At 53.9% G+C, this 23,110-nt stretch overlaps 1 protein-coding gene across 12 annotated transcripts; it reads right to left on the reverse strand.

The window, feature by feature from the left end:
- Positions 1 to 586: 586 nt before the first annotated feature.
- ENTPD4 (ectonucleoside triphosphate diphosphohydrolase 4) lies at positions 587 to 22,796 on the reverse strand. 12 transcript variants are annotated; one of them, XR_012485770.1, is made up of 13 exons: positions 18,017 to 18,272; positions 16,825 to 16,934; positions 14,753 to 14,950; positions 13,830 to 14,035; positions 10,648 to 10,798; positions 9,942 to 10,045; positions 6,277 to 6,336; positions 5,651 to 5,805; positions 4,446 to 4,612; positions 3,025 to 3,349; positions 2,719 to 2,828; positions 2,208 to 2,394; positions 587 to 947 (listed from the first exon to the last, which is right to left on the reverse strand). XR_012485770.1 is itself a non-coding variant. In XM_074285589.1 (13 exons), the coding sequence occupies exons 2-13, from the start codon at positions 16,830 to 16,832 to the stop codon at positions 719 to 721; spliced, it is 1,827 nt and encodes a 608-aa protein (XP_074141690.1). In that variant the 5' UTR covers positions 16,833 to 16,934; positions 22,550 to 22,796; the 3' UTR covers positions 587 to 718. The 12 variants fall into 12 exon arrangements, 11 of the variants coding, with proteins under 11 accessions (XP_074141690.1, XP_074141684.1, XP_074141685.1 ...); XM_074285589.1 differs by lacking the exon at positions 18,017 to 18,272 and adding an exon at positions 22,550 to 22,796 and having other exon boundaries at positions 2,208 to 2,369; positions 2,743 to 2,828; positions 5,675 to 5,805; XM_074285583.1 differs by lacking the exon at positions 18,017 to 18,272 and adding an exon at positions 22,550 to 22,796 and having other exon boundaries at positions 2,208 to 2,369; positions 2,743 to 2,828; positions 3,025 to 3,377; positions 4,399 to 4,612; positions 5,675 to 5,805.
- Between the last annotated feature and the right edge of the window lie 314 nt (positions 22,797 to 23,110).

Below are 23,110 nucleotides of genomic sequence, written 5' to 3' on the forward strand. Positions count from 1 at the left end.
GGGACGGGAGGTGGAGGGAATTGTGACTTTTGCTGGTGAAGGGTGGCTTTCTCCCCGGGGGGACAAAGTGGAAGCCATCTGGAAGCTTGCTTTCTTTTGTTTGCACCAAGTGTCCCAGCTGGAAGCAGGTTCCTCATCCTTAGGCATACATCTTAAATCCGATGCCTCCACAGACTCCATGCAGACGTAGAGGAGCACACGCACGCGCACACACAAGCGCGCGCGCACACACACACACACACATACACATTCCTCCACAGACTCCATGCAGATGTAGAGGAGCACACACACACACACACACGACACACACAACACACACACACACACACACACACACACTGCCTGTCCCACCCCCAGCCCCGGTCTGTCCCCCTCTCTGGGAGGCTCAGGATTGTAAACCATTCCCAGGGCAATCTCAGAGCAGCAGGCCCACAACATAGACACCCAACGGCCGCCATTGCAGGACCAGCAAGCCTTTGCCGTGCCGACCTCCGGGAGCCCCGAGGACTGCCGGAGGGATGCAGCCTTCCCCATCCTGAGCAGTTTCCAACAATAAATGAACACCACACTGCTGGGAAAGCAGATCTTTTAAAAATTGTTTTGTTGTTATTTGAAGGGACCAAATGGGGAGGAAAAAAAAAAAGGGAGAAATGAAAAGAACCCCTGAGGCAAAAATGGCTTTTTCTTTCTGAGTCTCCCCGGGCCCTTGTGCCCCGGCTCACAAGGCTCCAGCCATCTTCTGGGGGGGGAGGCCTTCCTCCATCCAGAGGGAGGATGCCGAGCCGCTCCACAGCACGCGCCGGTGAATCCGCCGCAGGCGCAGCAGGTAGAGCAGGATGGAGAGGAGGACGACCAGGAAGCAGGCCGAGAACAGGTAGTGGTTGTAGACAAAGGAGAAGCTCCGCCAGTGCGCGTGGCCGGCCCGGAAGGTCTCCTGCTGGATGTCTCTGCCAAAGCGGAGGGACATACCGGGAACGATTACCAAGGTGGAGAGGACAGGAAGGTGGAGCTGCCCGATTAATCTGTTTTGTGAGACTGAAAGCCCGGCCACTGTCACAGGAGCCCGAGAAAGGTGGCAAGAGGAGCGGGCCGACTTTCTCGTGTCTCTGACCAGGACTTATCAGAGGAGTGAGACCCAAGGTGACCTGGGGGTGAGGAGGGCCTGGGAGCCCTACCCGGTCAGCCCTGTCACAGCCACCTCTGGGCACATCACCGGGCCCCCTGTGGAGGGCCCTGCCCTCTGAGGCTGTGGTGAGGTGGTGGAGAAAAAGGAACGGATTATCACAGAGACAAGGTGGCTGACACCTCCTGATCATGTCGGACCTCTATGGAGCACTCCCCGGGCCCTAAGTGAGCACCAGATCCTTTGTTCATCTGGTCCTCCCTGCAGCCCTGGATGGTGAGCATCCCCCGCCGCTTCCAGTTTACGAGGGGGTGATGGGGCTTGCCCCTGGGCCAAAGCCCAGATCTTCCTGACCCCATGCCACATGAGCCCATGAGTTTGGAGCCTCATTAGGAAGACCCGCCTCTGGCGCCAGGAAAGCAGCCCAAGGCTGGTTTCCAGCCCCTCTAGGAGCCGGAGGCCTTGGAGGGAGCAGTCTCCAAGACGGTGGCCCTGGCGCAGGGGTGCAGGCCCGGCCCCAAAACATGGTAAGGGGAGAGCCTGAGGTGGCCCATGGTCTGGTCTCAAGGCACCAGCAAGAAAAGAAATAGTCAAGGAAGAAGATGGGCAGAACACCCCAAGGTCAGAGCATGGAGACCCTTTTTTGGGGGGAGGGGCAGCTAGGGAATAGCCAGGAGAGACAGGACAGCCGAACAGGAGGAACAGGTCAGGACCCCTCTGAGGAAGCAGTCAACAGTCTGGGGAATGGGGCAATGAAGTCACAGTAAGGGTCTCCTGAGGGTTCTGGGGCCAGAACAGCTCCCCGGGAGAAGGAAGCCTAAGGCTACCCAGCTGACAGGTCAGACCATGCTCACTCACCTCCCATCCCAAGGGAAGGGGGTGGGTGGCTGGCACCCTTAGCAAGAGACCATGGGCAGCTGGCTGAGAGTTTGGACAGAAAAGGGCAAGGCATGAGGAGAAGAAACCCCCGCTCAGGCTGCCCAGAGGCAGCCCCTTCCAGGCATGTTGTGAATGCCCCGGAGGCTGCCAGTGTCCACTTTCTGCCCCCCACCTCCTGGCCAACAGGCGGTCTTCCCAGGCCTACCTCAAAGGCAAAAACCGGGTCCTGTAGAGGATTGCTCCCAGTGTCCACTGCACTTCCTTGTCGTACACCTGCAAGGCCGTCTTTAGATTGCTATAATTAACTGGGAATGAGAAGCCTTGGTGAAACACCTCATACATCCAGGCGGATTTAAAGCACTGATACCTGCAAACCAAAAGAGGAAACCAGCCTGAGTTGGACAAGAAACGACGCACAAGGGGCCCGGAGCCTGCTGTACTGGGCCAGCCTGGTCGTCTCAGTAACCCAGCGGTCCTGAGTCAGTTCTTCAAAACCACAAATCCAAACAGTTTATCCAAAAGACTCAGATGTTCCCCCTCAATCTGATTCACAGTGACCCATGCTGCCCGGCCCAGTTACAAAGTCCCGGCAAAGGTCAACAGGAGTGTCCCAAGGAGGGAGCGTCCCCCAATGGGCAGGGCGCCTCACACCCCAAGCAATCCTTCCCAATGTGGAGGAAACCAAACGTCTCCCCAGCACGACACGCTGTGCCTACTGAAACTCGGGCTTCTCTACTCACTTCAGCCTATGGAGGTCAGCGTGAGAGGCATACAGGCCCTGGTCAAAGCGTTCCCGCAAGACGGACCATTTTGTTGCACAATAATCCTAAAGGAAAGCCATGAGAATGACTCAGTCAACTTGTCCACCTAAACTGGACCTGCCCTTCCCCCCATTCCCCCCATCCCCCTGTGCCCCAAGGCCTGCCCAGGAGCCTCTCGAACCAGCCTCCTCAGCGCCTGGCAGCCCTCTCTGGCCTTCTGCTAGGCCCTCCCCCAACATACGCCCCTCTTCCATCCGTTACCTTGGCAGCTTTAATAAACTTAGCAGCATTGTAATCTCCTCCCATTCTTAACACATCCTCAGTGCAATAGTAGAATTCTGAAAAACCGTAGAATTCACTGTTCTGGAAATGAACTGGAGGCTGATAGACCCCGTTGAGCGAAGTCTGGGTCTCGTTGGTCTTGTTCATGAAAGGCTGGAGTGTCTTCCTGCACAGGGTGAAGTCTCCGGTTCCCCGAAGGTACATGGTCTGCCCGTTCTGCTGAATTTCGTCCCTGATGTCTAAGGGAAGGCAAGGGTCCAGGTAGGGAGTATCGGAAGTTAGACCCGTCTGCTTACTCAGGAGCCTGTAGAAAGAAACGGTAACGGTGACATCTGTATGATCGCTAACAAGTGGTAAAATTCACACTTTCAGAGCGCTCTAAGTTTTACCAGGTTTTGGCGGAATAAATGAATAAAAAAACTCCTAAGTACCTACAATGTGGGAGGGTTGTTATGGACATTCTGCAGAGGAGATAAAGCAGCTGGTAAAGGAAAGAGCGGTTCTTCAAGGCCAGGATTTTGTTACCCACAGGAGGGATGATATTTGGTCCACAATTAATTAACTGAATGCAGAGTAAGCTACATGAAGTGTTTGCAAATGTTAATTAAAATATCTGACATTACCCTGGGGGAGGATTCATGCAAGGGCACACATGGTGTGGATGGGTTGCTGCCGGCAATGCTGGAGGGCACAGCCACTTCAGGGAGGTCCCTCATCCATCCAAGAAACAAAATAGAATGTTCAGCCCCAAAGGAGAAAACCACCGCCCAGGATGGAGGATCTCAGCTGCCCCACATCTAAATGTGGGCCCATTACCAGACAAACCAATCAACTCTGGTGACCCAAAAATGAGACAATTTCACCAGCACTTCTGAGGACAGGAATTCTCCATCCCTTCTACGGATGGGAGTTCTCATCACCTCGCCAACTGGGAAGGACTTTGACGGTCACCTCTTTATGCTGTTGTAAATTAAAAGCAACACAGGGTGATGGTGGGCTAAGGAGCACGGAGTCATCTGAGTCTGTAACTTCCATTCCATGGACACCTCCCCCAGGGAGCTTACAGTCAGACACAGGACTCCCACAGAGCTTTGGGAGGGCCCGGGAAATGGCCTTTGTCAACTCAAAAGAGAATCCCCGTGAGCCAGCCTTGACAGACGGGCTCCGAAGGCTGAGGAAGCAGGACCAGTACATGGACAACCAGCAGCCAACCCACTGGCCTACCTGGCGACCGCATTCTAGCCTCTAAAACCACCAGCAGGCAAAGAGTGGAGGTGGAGGCTCCACAGAAGTGAAGTCATAGTTCAGACACAGACACAAGACAGTCACACTCACAATCATACACACACACACAGAGCCCGGTTCCGGGTCCGGAGCTTGTGCCGAGCGGACTCTGGTACCTGTTCCTCAGCAGGGTGCTGGCAAATATGCTGTCCTCGTAGCGCTGCCGGGCCGCGTTGCCGCCAAAGCCAAGGAAGGTGGCGACATACACCCTGTACACGTGCTCCGTTCGATGGACGTCACAGCCCAGGTTAAATTCAGCAAGCAAATTTTTGGCTACTTCTTCCTGGAGACACGAGGATTAAACAATCTCTCAGCACCGAGTGTCTCAAACCAAAGCAAAGCAGATAAGGCTAAGTCTGCTTCCTAGCCTCTGCTCCCTTTAGAACAAGAGACTCTCAAACAGAGAGGGACCACCCAGAACCAGGAGCATGAAGAGGGCCTCCAGAACCCCAGCTCTGAGCTGCCGTGGGAACTGGGCAGGTGCACATAGGTGGGTGCAGACGCACCTCCTGCACACCTGTGCACAAACACACGTGGGTTTATATTCTCAAATGGAGCTCCTGGCAGGGGATGGTGAAGGACACCTTGGGACACCTGGATGTCCGGCACCTTTCATTCAGAAGCTTTTAGGGTTCTGGGCTAAGATCTCCTGGTCTATAACAGAGAACTCTAGCAATTGAACTATGCAGTGATACAGCTATGGGTCTGAAAACAGAACCAGGTGCCCCCGTTCTTGGCCAGTGCACCCTACTAGCTCCCCCTATTTTGCTGTCTAATGGGAAAACTGCCAACGGTGACCAGGAGAACTACACAGGAAGTAAATAGAGTGAAAACATGTCATAAACCATAAATTAAGATCTTCTCAAGCCCTGATACAAACCCTGAGCCTTTTCTGGGAATTTAAGTCTAAGGCACAACCAATACAAGTCTTTTCCCATTCATATTACTGGATTAAGTTTGTCATGACTTATTTTATTTATTGTGGCATTTGTAAAAAAGCATTATTGTGCTTGTTGAAAGAAATATAATTTAAAGAAAAAAAAAAAAAAAAACCCCAAACCAAGTATTCTTTGACATCTCTAAGTAAAAAGCTAATCAAGGTTAGCAAAACAAACCAGCTGGTTTCAATGACCAAACCCAAACAGCTTAGCTGAGATGTGCCTCGTTCTCCTCCCGTCTCTTTTCTCCTGGGGTTGGGGAGGCGGCACCCCAATAAGCACAGTAATGATGCTTTAAGACTCAGAAAACAAAACAAAAATGGATGGAGACATGTTAAATGAAAAATTAAACCAAACAGAAGGAAATCTATACAGATAATAACCTGCTGTGAGGAGGCAAAGCTTACACTTTTGGGGACTTCGTACGCTATCTGGGTAGACACTCCGCCCATGTCCAGAATACCCGCTGTCCTTTTGCGGACAATGGCTGCTTGGCTCTCAGCTCCAGGAACGTTCACTTCCACCACGGCCTCATCATCTGGAAAACATGCAGCCCCTTCTTGAGACAAACCATCCCCGGCATCTGGGAGCTTCTCAAGAGGCCCATTTGTAGTCATGACTAATTTTTTTTCCCTTGAGGCAAATGGGGTTAAGTGACTTGCCCACGGTTATACAGTTAAGAAGTGCTAAGTGTCTGAGGCTAAATTGGAACTCAGGTCCTCCAGACTTCAGGGCTGGTGCTCTATCTACAAATCATAATTCATTTCAAGTGGATTTAGTCAACCTGGCCTACTGGTAAAGCCAAACCTCTTCTACAATTCAGTTTAATTTGATTAAACAAACACAATTCCTACACATAAATGTACTGAGTTCTCCTGTAAAAACTGTGTCCGAGGCTTAGCTAAAACAAATTCCAACTCAAATTTTAGAAAAACCATTAAATAGAAATCATCATAATCCCCCCAACAAGCAGAACAATTGGTTTAATTATTGTAGCAATCACACTTACCATCTTCAATGTGCTCAAATCGCCCAAGGACAAAGTTAATGCCAATCCAAGCATAGACACCTAGAGACATTTCAAAGAGCAAGAAAAAGAATGATGACTGCATTTTAAAGGATCTGGTCTGACTCATACAAATATAAATCACGGGGCAGCTAGGTGTGGATAGAGCACCTGCCTTGAAGTCAGAAGGACCAGAGTTCAAATCTGGTTTCTGACACTTAGTACTTCCTAGCTGTGTGACCCTGGCCAAGTCACCTAACCCCAATTACCTCAGTAAAAAAACAAACAAACCAAAAAACAAATATAAATCACGACAAAAGTCCAGTTGTAAGACTGAAGTTCTATCATATTTTATTCTGAACAAGGACACTGCCTCAGTGTGTGCTTTTACACACAACACAAACACTGATTTTGTTCTTCAATCAACCCTAACCTGACAGACCAGGTCCCAGGCCTGGTCCATATCAGCTCAGAGACTGTTTAAAGATGCAGAGAGGGAGGATTCTGGGAAAATGATAGAGTAGTGCAGAGGGCCAGACAGTGGGGGAACTCTGGGTGAGGTATAAGACCCTTCAGCCCAGAGGGTACCTGCTGACAGTGTCTGGTTCAGCTCCCCATCTCCCCTAAGGGCTCTCGGTCTTCCTGAGAAGTCAGGGGGCAGTGACAACCTATGTTGTGATTGAAGCAGAGTGATACCAGGTGGCAACACAGCTTGTGTGGTCCCAGGTGCACAGTATATACTTAGCACCTGCGCAGTGTTGCTTTGGTTATAAAAAGGTATGAGGGGTATATAAGAGTGAAAGAACTTGGAATAAACGGACTCCATATATCACCATCCTCGGGAGTCCGCCTCATCACTCCTCCACTAAGGCAGTATGTTTTAATCACTCTGGCATGGGGGCTCTCAGCCTGAAGTCATAGTAAATGAATCTTATGGAATATCAGTTCTGTAAGAAATGACCAGCAGGATGATTTCAGAAAGGCCTGGAGGGACTTACACGAACTGATGCTGAGTGAAATGAACAAGACCAGGAGATCATTGTACACGGCAACAACAAGATTATACAATGATCCATTCTGATGGACGTAGCTCTCTTCAACAATAAGATGATTGATGCCAGTTCCAAGAGACTTATGATAGAGAGAGAGCCATCTACACCCCCAGAGAGGACTGTGGGAACTGTGTGTGAATCACACAAAATTTTCACTCTTTATGTTATTTGCTTGCATTTTGTTTGCTTTCTTTTTGATCTGTTTTTTTCTTGTGCAAGATAATTGTATAAATATGTATACATATATTTAATTAAACATATTTTTTTTTTTACACATTTAGTATATATTGGATTATTTGCCATTTAGGGGAGGGGGTGGGGGAAAGGGAGAGAAAATTTGGAACACAAGATTTTGCAAGGGTCAGTGTTGAAAAATTACCCATGCATGTTTTGAAAATAAGTTTTATGCAAAAAAAGAAAAAGAAAAAAGTACACAGAAGAGAACAAAAGGAAGCTTGTAAGGAAATAAGATCTTCGGCTCTGAAAACTGTATGTAAAGAGATATGTTTAGAGCTCCATAGCTTTATAGAGCATTCTCTTTTTCCGCTCCAACTCTCTGCATGGCAAGTATTCAAAGAAAAGCATGGATTTGTGAATCTTTGTTTCTGAAAGGAGGCACCTGCCCATCAATAGGGGACGTTCTCTGAGGGGTTAACAGAACATCAGAACCAGAGAGTGCCGCAGACACAGAAGGGTCACTTCAGCCTCAATTTCTAGCACTCCAAATGCCAAACTTTCTACTCTAGGTTCAGTGGAGAAGTCTACAAAATAAGCAACTACTTTGTATTAAAAATGTTCATTGTAATTTTTTCCATCTCTCCTAAATGGCCATTACTGCCTCAGTGGCCTAACTTCTCCCTTGGGAGCTCAGAAAAGCTTCCACCCTGGGAAGCCCCAGAGCTGCGATGACTGTTCACCATCAGCCTGAAGAGCTGTGGCTCATTCCTCTGTTTAAATCAACCTGAACCAGATTTCCCAAGTGGCTCCTGTGGCAAAAACAAATTAAGAGTTTCTTAGGGCAGAGTGTAGACACTTTACAATCCAAGTGCACCTGGCTATAGTGAAAAGGGGACAGTAGTTTTTTCCCCCAATATTAAGAGGTCGATGCAATATGGCTAATTATGCCTCATGAAAGTGAATAAATGATTTGAATCCTTAAGAAAAAGATTCTATATATTTTTCATTTCTGTCTCATTAATACTCCTAACTCCTCAAAATGCAGAACTGTAATTCCTTAACCAAAAACCACAGGATCCCTTCCCCACACTTTGTGCTGCCTTACTTTTCTGACACTTTTGCCTTCTGACAACTTGTCATCTTCCTCATGCCAATGACATTACTCTAAGAATGTGTGTTAAGGTACATGGTATCGTGATACTCTGATGACAACAATTTGCACATTAATAGAATTCACTTAAAGAGTACAAAACTCTGCAAATCCACAATATTTTAAGTGTCTGAAAAATCCCAGGAATGGGGAAAGATAAATGAATTAATTTGAGCTTTCCTTTTTAGGGATTCACCTTTTATTTAGTTGTTTAAATGAATGGTCTGCTCCGAATTTGTCATTTTAGCTGAAAGGTTTGCATGATACCAACCCAAAGAACTTAAGTTAATACAGATGATCATTTATTAATTCACTAAAATCTGTAGTTTATTAAAATACAGCCCAAGTAAGCTTTTCCCCAGAAGGCTTATTGCTATAATTGGGCACGGCTGTGCTGAGAGTGTTGACTCTCACAAATACAGCTGCAAACGCACACATTAAGTTATATATAATTGATATATTCACTTAAAATCAATTTAAGAAGTAATCTCCCAAATCCTGTTCCTTCTCCCAGATGACCATCTGTTTCCTACAGAGTCCTTCCTTCATTTTTTTCTCTCTTCTGCCTATTGCCTGCCCTTTCACCTTCTCAAATTTAGTTTCCCCCAATCTAAAAAAAAAAAAAAAAAAAGCTGGCAAGTTCCACCAAGAAAGGCTTTGTTCTGATGGATTCCACTGCCACTTATTCCTGGGCTATTTATCTGCTACCCTGAGTACAGACAATGGCATTACTTAACACTTAATAGATCATTCTGGAAACCACATCACAAAGTCTATTTTAAAAAGGAACAAACTGAGATTGTTTAATACGGTGAAGAAAAGACAAAGGGGGATATGAGACTTCTCTCTAAGATGAAGACCCATCATAAGAAAAAAGCTGCTGGTCTTAGCACTGAATGATTCCTGATAGAAGTCTGACCTTTAAGATACTATACATGCACATGTATGTGTAAATATAACATATATGTGCAAATATAAGCAAGTATACCAAGAGCCATTTCCCAACAGAAAAGTAATCAAAGCACATTTTCAGAAGAAGTAAAACTAACATTATCATGTCAGCTTATGACAGTGAGTACATGTAATTCACTAAGTGCATGTTTCATTGCTGTTATTATCCAAAAATAATAAGTGGTAAGAGTTAATAAATATAATTGTTAGGCTTTAAAAAAAAAAAAAGAGGTAGATGATGATTTTCAGGAACCGGCAGGAAGAGGTAAGTGCGCCAAGTGGGCGGCTCCCCCAAGCCTGGTCTGCTGACAACACAAAGAGCGCGATGGAGCACTGACCTTCCTGCTTCCCTGAAATAACCTCGGCATGAGAGTCGGAGAACAAAAAGTCAAAGTGTGCTGGGACGTCTGTCAGAAGATCTTCCAGGATGGCTTTTTGCTGACTGCAGAGAGAAGCCGGATAATGCCGTAAGAGAAGGCCCAGGTTCAGGGCACGGCCCACCTAAGCCAGCCCGAGCCCCAGCGAGCACATGGCCTCAGCCCCGCCTCCATCGGAGACCCCGGAGGGAGCAAGGGCCTCCCCCCAGCCACAGACACCGCTCCCATCGCTCAAGTGTCCTTAACTCTGATGCTGCCCCTCTGGGACTTTTACCCACCACTCCTCGGCTTGTTCTGGGTCCAAGCAGAACAAATCTAAACTCCTTCCAAATTAAAATTCAGGACCCAGAACTAAACAGAACAATCCAGATCAAAGGTTCTAAAAGTGATTATTTGTAATTGAAAATAAAGTAATTTAATGCTCTTTAGGATTAGAGTTTTTAGGCTGACTTGGTGGCACTCTAGTGACAGCGTGGAGTAACAAAATTTCCTAGAGCTAAAGCAAGAAGATGCATTTTTCATTTCTTCTTCCACAAACCAAAAGACTTCTTCCTCCCTTCCCCTTTACTTAAAGGCCTGTCCCTCCCCCCCACCCCGAACCCAAGTGTTGCCCAGAAATTTGAGGAAAGGGCGCTTTCACGGCCTCTCCTTCCCCACGCTGAGTTACCTTTCCGGAAGGATTCTCATCCCAGCCGTACAGAGGATATAGAGAGGGGTCTCTTTGTGTTTTGCCCGTGGCACGTGTTCTGCAGCAAAACTCAGAAGTGGAGAAATATAATCACTGACTTTTTCCGGAGAGGTAGCAAACTCTGATATGCCTGGAGACACGGGAGACAATTCCAGCTCAGAGGCTGCTCCGGTCTGGCCACCCCCCAGTTGCCCCCACGGCTCATTCTAGTTGCAAAAAGCCATTTCTTTGTAAATCACTTAGAATCAGAGCAGGCCCTAGGTGGCGCCAGAGCGCCAGGCCGGACCTCGCCAGCTGTGTGACCCTGGACAAGCCCTTCACCCCGTCTGCCTCAGTGTTCTCATCTGTCAAATGAGCTGGGAAGGAAATGGCCAACCCTTCCGTGTCTCTGCCAAGAAAACTCCCAACGGGGTCACGAAGAGTCGGACTCGACCAGAATGACTGAACCACAGCATCGCGGTCTCAGAACGTCTGAAACCGTTTTGTCCAAAGCCCTCACTGTACGGATGAGCAAAGAGGCCTCTGCGGCCTTCCCCACGGTCACAGCCAAGCGTCCAGAACAGGGAGGACATCTGGAGCCTCCAGGGCAGCCCCAGAGCATCTGCTACATGGCTGCACCCAAGTCCGGCAGGTGCCGCAGAGGCTCGGGCCAGGAGATTCTGGTTAAGAAGTCTGGGCCAGGAGGCTCAGATCAGTTAGCTTGGGTCAGGAGAGCCAGGCCAAGAGGGTCAGATCAGGAAGTTTGGGTCAGGAGGCTCAGGCTCCAGGACTCTGGGAAAGACTCCCCAACCATGCGGGCAATGCCAAAGTGGAATGAGTTGCCTCAGGAACCCGTGGCTTCCCCTTCACACCTAGGCTGCAGAGGCCCTTTGGGAGCATCCTGCGGGCACACGAGACCCCTCCCAAGATTCAGAACTCTAAGAACATGATCTGGACTCTGGATTCAACCACCCAGTAAATGTTTTTAAATGGAGCCACAGCTAACAAAAGGCAGCTCCTCCCCCCGCTGATTCTCTCAGGCTTTGAAGGGTTGGGGGACCAAGGAGCTGGGGCCCTGGACACGTGGCTGGAGCAGGGAGTGGTTCAAAGTATAAATCAAATCAGAAAACTTTCCCTCCTCCATCCTTTGTGGAGAATGTGCTCATGTGTTCAATTCCATTCTCCTTTGTGATCCAAACATTTGCATATGCTGCTAGAAAGAGCCTGAAGTTTAACTGAAGCAGGATATGAAAGAAGGGCAGTTTTGGATCTCCAGCCAAAGGGGGAACAAAATGAAGTGTGAGAGTGTCTGAAGCAGCATTTGAACTCAGGCCCTCTGACTTTGGGTCATCCCCACTGCCCCCTTGGTCTCCTTGTCAGTCAGGAGCAGGACCTGGGATTTTCACAAAATGAAGTCTGCCAGGAGCAGCTAGGGGGCGCAGTGGATAGAGCACCAGCCTTGAATTCAGGAGGACCCGAGTTCAAATTTGGTCTCAGACACTTAACACTTCCTAGCTGTGTGACCCTGGGCAAGTCACTTAACCCCAATTGCCTCAGGGGAAAAATAAATAAAATGAAGTCTGCCACACACATAGGCCTCCTCCTGAAGCCCCAAGCACCCAACAGGATAAATCCCGAGGCCTTGCCGCAGGTGCTCCAACAGGGCGCTGTAATGCAGAGTGACCAAGAGAGTAGGAGAACATTCTGGCTCCCAGCCCACCTTTCTGGCCCTCAGTCTCTGACTTCCTGCAGCTGAACGCCCCCTCCCCGGCTCCCTGAGACAAGCCCTGCGACCAGGACTTGGGCATAAAACTCTGGCCTTTCTCTGTCTCCCCTTGATGCAGACTCCCCAAGGCAGCACCAGCTTCACCTCTGCACCCTCAGGGCCTGGGACACAGGAGCGGCTTTCATAAACTGACCAGTGGCCGGCCAGGGCAGTGACACAGGGACTGTTCTATGGAAATGCTGACTGTCCAGACTGCACACACTTCTGGGGAGCTGGCCCTGTAGCCGGAGCACAGGCTTCCACTGACCCTCCTGGCCAGGGGGCCGGGGACACGTCCCTGCGGGGCTCGGTGCTGGCCAGCATCGCCAGAGCGTTCTTAAACAGAAGTCCCTGTGGGAATGAAATCCGGGCCTGGCGCCCGTCCTATTACATAATCACCATTCTCCAGCTAATCTGGGGCGCCTGAGCTTATCGACCTGCTTGGGCAGTGTCACGCTGGTTGAAATGTCACAGGATGACAGTGCAGAGCTGCCTTCCCCGTTAAAGAGCAGCCTATGGTCCAAACCCCAAACGATCCCACTGCACGGCGCACGAGGCACATCCATTCTTACAGATCGCCTGGCTCGGACAAGACAGAAACAAGAGCACCGCCTCTCCTGGGCTCTCAGGGCATCCTATCACCCGGTTAATAATACACCCGACCACTCCCTCTTACACCCCAAATAAACGACGACGATGTCTGCTACCATCAGCCCACAATGTTGAAGCGTTTGAAATTTCCATTTGTCATTAACAATGGGGGCTGATAACAAAACAGTGAAAAAATGCTCATTTACCAACAACCCACACAGACCGGACAGGGCCACATGGCCGGCAAGGACAGGCCAGAGCCCCCGCTCTCTGTGGATTTGTAATTGAGAAGGGAGACAGACACATGATGCTCGGAAACTGGGGGAGGAGGGGGTGGGAGGTGCCAGGGAGGAGCACAAGAGGGCCGGTACAGCTGCTGCTCTAACTTCAGGATGCTGGGCACTGGGCTGGGGGCAGGAGGGGCCTCCCTGCCCAAGGCCTGGAGGACGGGCGGGCAGCAGGGCCCACGGAGCGAGGGAAGGCAGCAGGCCAGCCCACCTGAGATATGGGGAGAGGAGAAGCGGCTCCATTTGGACACTGAGGCCAGGGGAAGCGGCTGGAGGCCCTGAATGCTGGGCCGGGGCCCTCGTTCTCTATGATAGCATCCCCATACTTTGTGGGAAAAGGCTCCTTCTCCTCAAGTCTAGAAGCTGAGGGGAGACACCAGTGGCCCCTCCTGGCAGACAGTCCTGGTCTGGGGTGGCCAACGGCTCGGCGCTCTCCCCAGACACGTCCGCCTTCTTTGAACTACCCTGCCCCAGGCCCAGGTGAGATCTTTCACTGGCTCCCAGCAGTGGGGGCTCCCGCCGCCTGCGCCCCCACGTACCTGGTTTTATTTTCATCACCACCGGCTTCCGGTTCTTGTCCCTCATCTGTCTGATGTCCAACAGATCGTGCGGGTTGCCGTTGTGCCGGGGCCAGCAGTAGACGAAGATCCGCGACCCGCTGCTCCCGCAGTCCACCACGATGCCGTAGTTGATGTGGGGGTTGCTGGTGTCAGTGGCTTCGATGTCCGTCACGCGGGCCAGGTACCTGGCGGGAGAAGAGCGCGGGTGTCTGGGTCTCGGGCCACTGCGCTGCTCGGTGAGCTCTGAAGCCGGGCCCTGGTCCAGCTGCGACTTCACACCCGCGACCCGATCCCTCTTGAAATTGACAGAAAAAAGCAGCAAGGGCCTTCTACACAGCCACAGCTGCTCCCAGAGCTCTCTGGGGCACACAGACACTGCGCCATCCCGCCCAGACCCTCACACCCCGGCCCACCCAGACCCCCACACCCCGGCCCGCCCAGACCCCCGCACCCCGGCCCACCCAGATTCTCGCATCCTGGCCCGCCCAGACCCTCATACCCCGGCCCACCCAGACCCCCACACCCCGGCCCACCCAGACCCCCGCACCCCGGCCCACCCAGATTCTCGCATCCTGGCCCGCCCAGACCCTCATACCCCGGCCCACCCAGACCCCCACACCCCGGCCCGCCCAGACCCCCGCATCCCGGCCCACCCAGACTCTCGCACCCCAGCCCACCCAGACCCCCGCACCCCGGCCCGCCCAGACCCCCACACCCCGGCCCACCCAGACTCTCGCACCCCGGCCCACCCAGACCCCCGCATCCTGGCCCGCTCAGACCCTCACACCCCAGCCCACCCAGACCCCCGCACCCCGGCCCACCTGGACCCTAGCACCCTGGCCGGCCCTAAGGCTGTGAAGCCACCCTGCAGGATCCTCCCCTCCCCTCCCGGCGGCTCTCACCTGTGAAACTTCTTATCCCGGGACAAGCGCCCGTACTTATGCCGGATGATGATGACAGAAAAGTACAGCAGGGAAACCGCAGCAGCCAGGATGCCGACGACCACAATCTGGCGCAGGTTGGTGTTCAGGATCCGAGGGCATCCCACTGGGGAGATGCTAAAATGCCAGGAAGCAGGAAACAAGCAGGAGACGCTGATCCTGGAAGGAGAGCGCGCCACCTCAGAGCAGCCCTCCAGGACCCGAGGGACCCACGGAGACCGGCCGTGCCCAGATTCCCCCCGAGCTGCCTATTTCCTACCATGTGCTCATGCTGTGTTTTCTGGGAAAGAGCTCTCCCCCGTGGGCTGAGGATCCCTCAGAAATGCACGTCCTCTCCAGGACAGTTACTGGATCTGTGCAGCATGACTCGGCGCACAATTAAAATGTACATTGCAATAATTTAACACAGTAGAAGGGAAACAAGCATTTATCAGGGCCTACTACAGCAGGCCAGGCACTGGGCTAACAAGCCGGGCCTCATTTGATCTTCACAGCACCCCTGTGAGGTGAGCCCTGGTTTTGTCCCCATTTTATGCTGAGGAAACCGAGATAAAAGCAGTGAGGCGGCTCGCCCTCTCGTGGTCACACAGCTACTAAGTATCTGAGGTCAAATGTCAACTCGGGTTTCCCGACTCCCGGCCCAATCCCCGAGGCTGGCCCGCTGCTGCTGCAGAAGCTGTAATGAGGACCCCCGTCCTGGGATTAAGGATGGGCCTCACGTAAGAGCAAACTTCAGGACCGCTAGCCCGACTCCCCTTCTCCCCACGGAGCCTTCGGCCCCACAACTAGGCTCTGTTCCCTCCCGGGGGCTCTAAGAATACCAGGCCCAGCCCTCACCAAGGGCTCCTCCCCAGCGCCACCCCAGCAGCCATAAATAGTTGTCAGAGAAGAGTTTCCCGAGGGGCACGGAGGGAGTGCGTGACACAAATACCGCCCCATCTGGACACTGCTCCCCCACAGGAAAGGGGGCTCAGCTGAGAGACAGAGAGCAGGGAAAAGGGAGCTGACTGAGCGACTCGACCAACCACACCCAGAGCGGCACTGCTGGCAACACCTGAGAAACACAAACACCTGCTGCAGTTTAACAATTATCAGGCAGGATTTTAGAACCTCCAAGTCAGTCTTATTCTGACTCTGTATCCCCAACATCAAGCCCGGGGCTTTGAAGCAGACTCCAAATAAATGTTTCTGGATCTGAGGAAAAGACGAGGCAGCAGGACCCTGGGCTCAGCCCGAAGTTGGCGGACCCTAACATTTAAGGTTTTAAGTTGTTTTATTGTTGTTTAAAATACAGTAAGCGCTTGTGCTTTATTACATACATAATGTATGTACATAAAAGAACATTTTAAACTACTTTAACAATTGAAACTTAGCCTAGGACACAGAGTGAAAAGGTTCTAAATATGAATCATCCTCCCTCATCAAGAAAATAGTTCTGACCCCTTTCCAAGCCCCCGAGGCCACTCTTTGTGATAACTGAGTAGGAGAAGAGTAACGCCTCAGGAGGGGCCGAGCCTTTGGCAGGGCAGGCGATGAATAAAGGCCCTTGAGAACCTGCAAAAGGGCCGCTACAAGAAGGGAAGGGTTTGTACACGGTTCTGACACAGGCCGCCTTTATTCTATTCCCTTCCTTCGGGGCCCCTGCCCCCGTCCTTCCTACAGACAAGTAGAGCTGGCTGCCCCGTGCCCGCCCGCCACGGCAGGCCCCCTCTCACCACTCGGCTTTGCCACAGTTCTTTGTGGCTCCAGCCCCACAGGGCACGGAAGAGCCCAGAAGGGATGGCACAAACGCCACACAATCTCCCTGCAGTGTCCAGCTGGCACAACTCAGGCCGCAAACCCGTGACCCGGGTCAACCGGACGGAGTAGTGGGTAGTGCCCCGGCCCTGGAGTCAGGAGGCCCCGAGTTCAAATGTGGCCTCAGAAGCTGACGCTGGCTGTGTGACCCTGGGCAGGCCCCTTCTCCCCAGTCACCTGTCCAAAAAGCCCCAAAGGAACAAACCGGTGACCGCGGCCCTGTGCCCGGCACCTACCTCCCCATGCTGAGATGATCCGGAGGAGAAATCAAACCCAGGCTCTTGGTCTCGGGCGCCGCGACGCACTGTTACAAGAGCAGCTGGGGAGCGCCACGGCCTTCCTGCTCCTGGGGAGAGAGAGGACACGGTCAGAGCTTCTCTGAGACGGCTCGGCAGCTGCAGGAGAGCCTGCCCGGAGCAGAGGCGCAACCTTCAGGGATGAGCGGGAGTGGGGAGGGGGCTCTGCGTCCTGGTCTGGGATGGGAGGGGGCTGCACAGTGCACGGAGCACTGGCCTGAACTCGGGAAGGCCCGAGAAGGACGCCTGGCAGCTGCCTGACTCTGCACAAGCCCTTCAGCCTCTGCCTGCCTCAGTCTTCTCATCTGTAAAATGGGGAGAAATGAGAGCACTGACCTCCCTCGACTGCTGTGAGGATTGTTGTTATGCTACTGCAACTTAAGAGAGGAATATTTATCTCTAACTCAGAAAAAAAAAGAGGGACACTGGTCTCAGACTCACATGGCAGATGTAAGACTCCCCCCATCAGTGAATTCACATCTTAGAAGTGACCATGCGACACACCCACTGGAGGAGCCTCCTGGGCTCAGGACACAGCCTGCTGGTCGTGTGGCCGCTGAACAACAGCCGCACCTGACCAGCCCCCGGTGCCCACCGCGGCCCTCGGGCATGCCGAGCATCCCTGCTCAGGGGCACGGGGGAAAGCGCCCCTCAGAGAAAGCCAAGGCCATTCTGCCGGTGTGCTCAGCCCCGGGCCAGTGGGAGGGGGACGAGGCCCTGCACCCCCCCACCCCGGGGATGCCTCACCCAAAACCTCACAGCAATCGGCTCTCATGACAGATCAGGCACAGCTACAGAGAACACCCTGGGGGAGGCCCCCGCTGGGGACTCTGGGGAGGCTTCAGGGAGGAGGAGGAGGAGCTTGGACTGAATCCTGCAGCAAGTCTAGGAGGTGGAGGTGAGGGAGGGTGCGTTCCAGAGCAGGGGCGGGGGAGCGGCTGAGCGAGGGCCACCCCTCAGCGAGGAGGAGGGGGCAGCGTGTAAAGGAAGAAGCTCCCAATGAGACACGCTGGCCTGGGGATGATGGGAAGCTCTGTGTGGAGTAGCCACAAACCCCCAGAACCACCACTTGGGGTCAGACCTCCCCTCCCCTCCTGACCCCCAGCTGGCCAGGCCCATAGAGGACCCGTACCCCATGGCAGTCTCACATCCTTCATTGTTCACAGGGAAGCCGGCCCCTCCCGGGGGGCTCCGCAGACCCCGGACAGCCGGCCTCGCCTTGGCTGGGCCCCTCCCCCATGTCCGCAGGCTGCCTTGTCATGCTCTACATCTCTTGTCTCACAGGACGGCCCGGCTCGGTTCGGGTGTCCCGGCTCCTCCTGACCCCTTTCCCCCACTAACCCAATAGTGTCATTGCTTCCTCTCCTCTTCTCCAATTCCAGAGCCCCACAAAAGGGCAGGCCATTGTTTTCTTGTGCCGGGTCACAATAAGGGCCTCCTGGCTGCGGGGCACCCCATCCCCTGTCATCAGTGGGCTCACCACAGCCGGCTGCCCCTTCCCAAGTCATGGCCGTCCCCCACGGTGCACCAGCCAGAGGGCCGGAAACAGCTCCTGAGCGCTTGGGGGCAGGGCTGGGCTTGTCCCCTGGGGAGCCTGGGCCCTCCCAACGGGCACCTGCTCCTGCCCTAGGCCACAGGGCCCCTTCCCTGCCACCCCCCAGGCTCGCCCTCTCTCCTGGGCAAACCCTGTTCTCTTGACTCTAAAATTCCCCCATCACCTGCCTCCACCTGCCCTCCTGCCAGCCCCCATCCGATATTCAAGATCAGGTCACTCAACATTTAGCTCCCCAAGAAATCATTTCTGACCAATTCCGTCTCACAAGCACTTTGAATTTCTTTTCTACTTTTGCCTCAAGTTTACATACTTGATTCTCTATGGCCTAAGAACGGTCTCACTGCATTCTTTTATTAATTGAACCACACTGACAAGTGTCTATCTCTTCCACAGGCTTCCTCTCCACCATGTGGTACTTTGGGGGTTAAAGCCCATTTCACAGAAGAGTAAGCAGACTTTCCAGGGCTGGGGCCAGGGTCCCACCCAGCACACGCACTTATTTATTTTGTGACTCACCACGGAGCCCCAGGGGAGACGGACACTTCCCAGAACAGGTGCTCCACAACTTCTTGCTGAATTAAATAAAAAGCACGAAGCTGCACATGGTTAACTATGATCTAGGGCAGGCACATGAATAAGAAAAAAGGAAGCTTCACAAATCCCATTTTTTTTAATAATTCAGTCAAAAAACTAGAAATAGCACAAGTGTCAATGATGGGGTCGATTCGAGAAAAAACTAGCAGAATCCTTTCAAAGTTTTCTGAAGCTGAACATTTTTCGCTTTCGTTAAACCGAGCAAAGCACATTAAAAGACGGGGATGTGAGATGAAAACACGGAGATTCTTGAAAAGAAAATAAATAGCCCCTGATGATCTCCTAACGGGGAAATGCCTTAATTACAAAACTCTTCCTTTTAAACTACTTTCCGTGTACGACACTCCGTACCCGCCATTTCTGTCACTCCTAATTTGCCCAAAGGAAATTGTGGCCGTTGGCGCAGCTAAAACATCCCCCAAGCTCCCGGTCTCTATCTTTGGCTTTCCTATTTTTTTAAATGGTTTTTACAGGGACTTACCCCCCCTCCACGGTTCTCGCACAAGGCCAGGAGACGCCGGGGAAAGTCACCAGTCTGCTCAAGTGTGCTGGGAACGTGTCCAGCCCTCCCTCCCCCTCTCTGAGCTTTCCTGTACCACACATGCCTACGTGTAAGGGAGGGGAGAGATCCAGGCTCTGGGGCACCATGGGGCCGGCTGCGGTAGAAAGCCAGGAGTGAGGGAGAAAAAGACTTCTACCGGGGCAGCGCCAGGGGTCTGGCACCGGAGAAAGCGAGTCACCCTGGCGAAGGACTGCAGCCCGGCTCTGCCATCAAATCCCCCCTTCTGGTAAGCATTTTCTGAGCTGGAAAACGAAGGCGGCCTGGATCATAGAAGCAGACGGAGCGTGGCGTGCTGGGAGCAGCACTGGCTGGGAGGCCACGAGGCCCACTTTTTACGGGTCCGCCAGGAGCTTCCGATAGAGACCCAAGCACGCAATGCTGCACGTGCTGGGGACGGTGCAGCCTCCCCGGGAACCCCACAGAGCACCAGGAGCCCCCAGTGAGCCAGTGCCGGGGGTCCCAGAAGGCAAGCTGCCCTCTGCCCAGGCACGGAAAGGGAAGATCGGGCAAGTCAGCGCAGCGGAAATGCAGCGCATCCTTTCAGAACCTATCTGCAGGGTGCGCCCTGGGTAGTGACACAATGCGAGGGAGTCCTTTCCTTTCACTCCCTGAAAGCAGGCGGGAGGGAGGGAGGGAGCAGCTGCGCAGACACCAGGCTGAGGACTGGGCACTGGGGGATCTCTGCCCAGCAGGGCGGGCCCACGGCCTTGATTGTGGGGGGGGGGGGGCGCCTAGCGAGCCACCTGTAAGATCACAGGACTCCTTTATTTGGAGCTGGGGAGGCCGTGTGAGCCAACCTAGGCCCATGCTCTCGTCCGGCGCCTGCCGGGGTGCGCCGAGGAGGGGGCTCTGACCACTGTGGCAGATCTGAGCTGGGGGGGGATGACTGAACGAGGGGCTGGCTGTGTCAGCGGGGAAAGTAAAGGCAGACGCAGGAGACCGTAGTCAGCCCAACCGAATGTTCCCGCGGGTGAGGGAGCCCTTACCAGAAACAGGGCATGGGGGGGCCCAGGCGGGGAACCGCGGGGTCTCTTTATGAGCCTTTAGGTGAGGGAGGGATACAAAGAGGCAGGTGGCAACGTGACACCAGTCCCCAGGGGAGCCTCCGAATGCACACTGGGAAGTCAGCTCAAGAAGCCGACAGCTGAGCTCCCAGAAGGTGCCGGGCCAGGAGTCCAAAGGGGAAGATGGTGCTGGGAGAGGCCTGGAGAGCCCGCTTCACTGGGGAGGGGGAGGGGACGGAGGCCCAGGGAAAGGGGGAGCGAGGAGCCCAAGGAAAAAGGGGTCAACGTGTGGAGTGAGGGCCAGAGGCGAGGCGTCCGGGTCCCTCTCCCTGTCTGTAACACGAGACCTCGGAGAATTCTAGTCTGCTCCAGTTCTCACCTCCTATGACCCCAGACAACAGGATTTCACTTTCTTCTTTTAGGTTACATGTGTGCGTTATGGAAACGTTTCCACATTAGTCACTTTGTATAAAACTCAAATAAAAGAAAAAACTGAAAGTGAAAAAGCGCTTCGGTCCGTTTTCAGTCAATATCAGGGTTTTAGCTTCTGTTAAGTGTCAAGTCTCTGAGCGGTAAAAGAACCCCAGTCCTCTAATGGAAAGATCTGGGTCAGAGGTCGGCCTGAGCGCAGCCACCCTCCCGGCCACGCCAGCCGCCGCTCTTCCATCTCCTGGAGGAGACGGGAAGTAACCCTGACAACGCTCTCTCCCGGGGCTGGTAAAACAAATCCGGGCTCCTGCTGCCATTCTAGAAAACCCAAGCGCGCCCGATGGACGGAAGGCATGGCCATCTCTCCAGAGGCCCGGAGATCCTGGGGAGGGAATTCCTTTAAAAAGAGTTCTCAGGCCTGAGATGCCTCCGCGTGTGCGTGTGCACTGCAGTAACGCTTACGGAACTCCCTCCGGCGCCTTTCCCGGGCACTGTTTCCCTTGGGTTTACCCCGGCCCTGGGCTCCCTGGGGGGAGGGGGGGCGGCCCGGGGGCGTCAGGACACCGGAGCCGCCTCTTCTTTAGCTCAAATCCAGCCTCAGTCACTTACTAGTTTGTGGCCCTGGGCGAGTCAACAACCCAGTTGGTCTCAGTTTCCTCAAATGTAAAGCGAGCAAATGCTGGTGAATTGACATGAACTGAAATGAATTTGAGGAAATTAAATAACTGATTACATAATTGACAAACTTCAGTTAAATAATTACAGAAGTCTAGTGTATTGTCGGGAAGGCCCGGGTTCAAGTTCAATGCAAAACCTCGGCTCTGGGAGCCAACTAAGCCATGCAGGTCCCGCCCCTGGGCGCAGTGGGCTTCTCTCGGCCCCCAGCTGGAGGGTCTGCCCCGTTCTACAGCAGACTGTGGCCAGACCTAGAGCGGAGAGAAGCGCACCCAAGATTCTCCCAGGAAGACTCCAGCACAGTCTCAGTTTTCTCATCTGTAAAATGGGGGTGAGAAAGCCTGCACGACGTCCCACATGGGGGCCTAAGAAGCAAAGGCTTCCCAAACATAAAAGGGGGCGCGCACCTAGTGCTGGCTAAGAATGGAAAAGACCCGGGTTCAAATCCTGCTGAGACCCCGTCCGGCTGTACGCTTTCTGCCTCAGTTTCCCCCCCTGGGAAAGGGGGATCCGGAGAGACCACTGGCGGCGCCCTTTAGGAGCCCTCTCGGACACGCCCCGTTCCGGGACAGGGGCGCGGAGGACACCGAGGGCCGGAGAGGGCCCGGGTCACCCGGGCTACAAAGCGCGGGTGGGGGTGGGGAGGAGAGAGCGAGAAATAACCATGACAACGACCGCAGCGCCTCGTGACGGCGGCGCGCCGCCCGCAGGCCCGCCCGCTCCGAGCCGGTGGGAGCCGAGGCCCAGGCCGAGGCCGAAGTCGGGGCCCGCAGACCCCGGGCCCCCCACCCACGGCCTGACGCACACTAACGCCCCCTCCCGGCCCGCCCGCCGCCGCCGCCTCACCTGCAGGGCCGCCCCGCCTCCGCCGCCGTGGCAGGGCCCCCGGGAACAGGGCGCAGCGGGCCGGCGCATCTCGGCCCCGGGAGGCTCCGAGAGCAGCGCCGGGACCCGCCTCCCGCCAGCGGCTGCGCTTCCGGAGCCGCCGCGGCGCAGCTCAGCTCCGCTGGAGACGGCCGCGGGCCGACGGCGGCGTCCGCGCTTACGTCACGGCGCAGCACCCGCACGCGGGCACGTGAGCAGGCAAGGAGGCGGGGCCAGGCGGTGCGCGGCCGCGGGGTTGGGAGAGGGGGCGGCCTCGGGGCGGGGCGCTGCGGGGGCGGGCCCTCCACAAGGAGGCGGGCCCTCGGCCTCGTGGGCGGGGGTTAGGAGGCCATTGGGGCGGGTGTCCGGCCTCCTCCGCATTGTGTGCTCCGCAGGAGCTTCCCTGCGGGAGCCTTTTCCAAGCCCCGGAGCCAGCGCGGCGGGGGGGGGGAAATGGAGGCCGGCAAGGTGACCTTGGGCCGGTCACTAGTGCCCGGGCGGCACAATCTGCGGTGGGGCAGGACGTCTCCGAGCTGGGGGAGC

The sequence above is a fragment of the Sminthopsis crassicaudata genome, chromosome 2 (assembly GCF_048593235.1).
Source record: "Sminthopsis crassicaudata isolate SCR6 chromosome 2, ASM4859323v1, whole genome shotgun sequence".
NCBI lineage: Eukaryota > Metazoa > Chordata > Mammalia > Dasyuromorphia > Dasyuridae > Sminthopsis > Sminthopsis crassicaudata.

Coding starts and splice junctions, on each gene's coding strand:
- ENTPD4 (XM_074285583.1), bottom strand. Junction 6,337..9,941: donor TATTTCAGGGAAGCAGGAAG/GTCAGTGCTCCA, acceptor AAATGTCTCTAG/GTGTCTATGCTTGGATTGGC. Junction 4,613..5,674: donor CGTACGAAGTCCCCAAAAGT/GTAAGCTTTGCC, acceptor TCGTGTCTCCAG/GAAGAAGTAGCCAAAAATTT.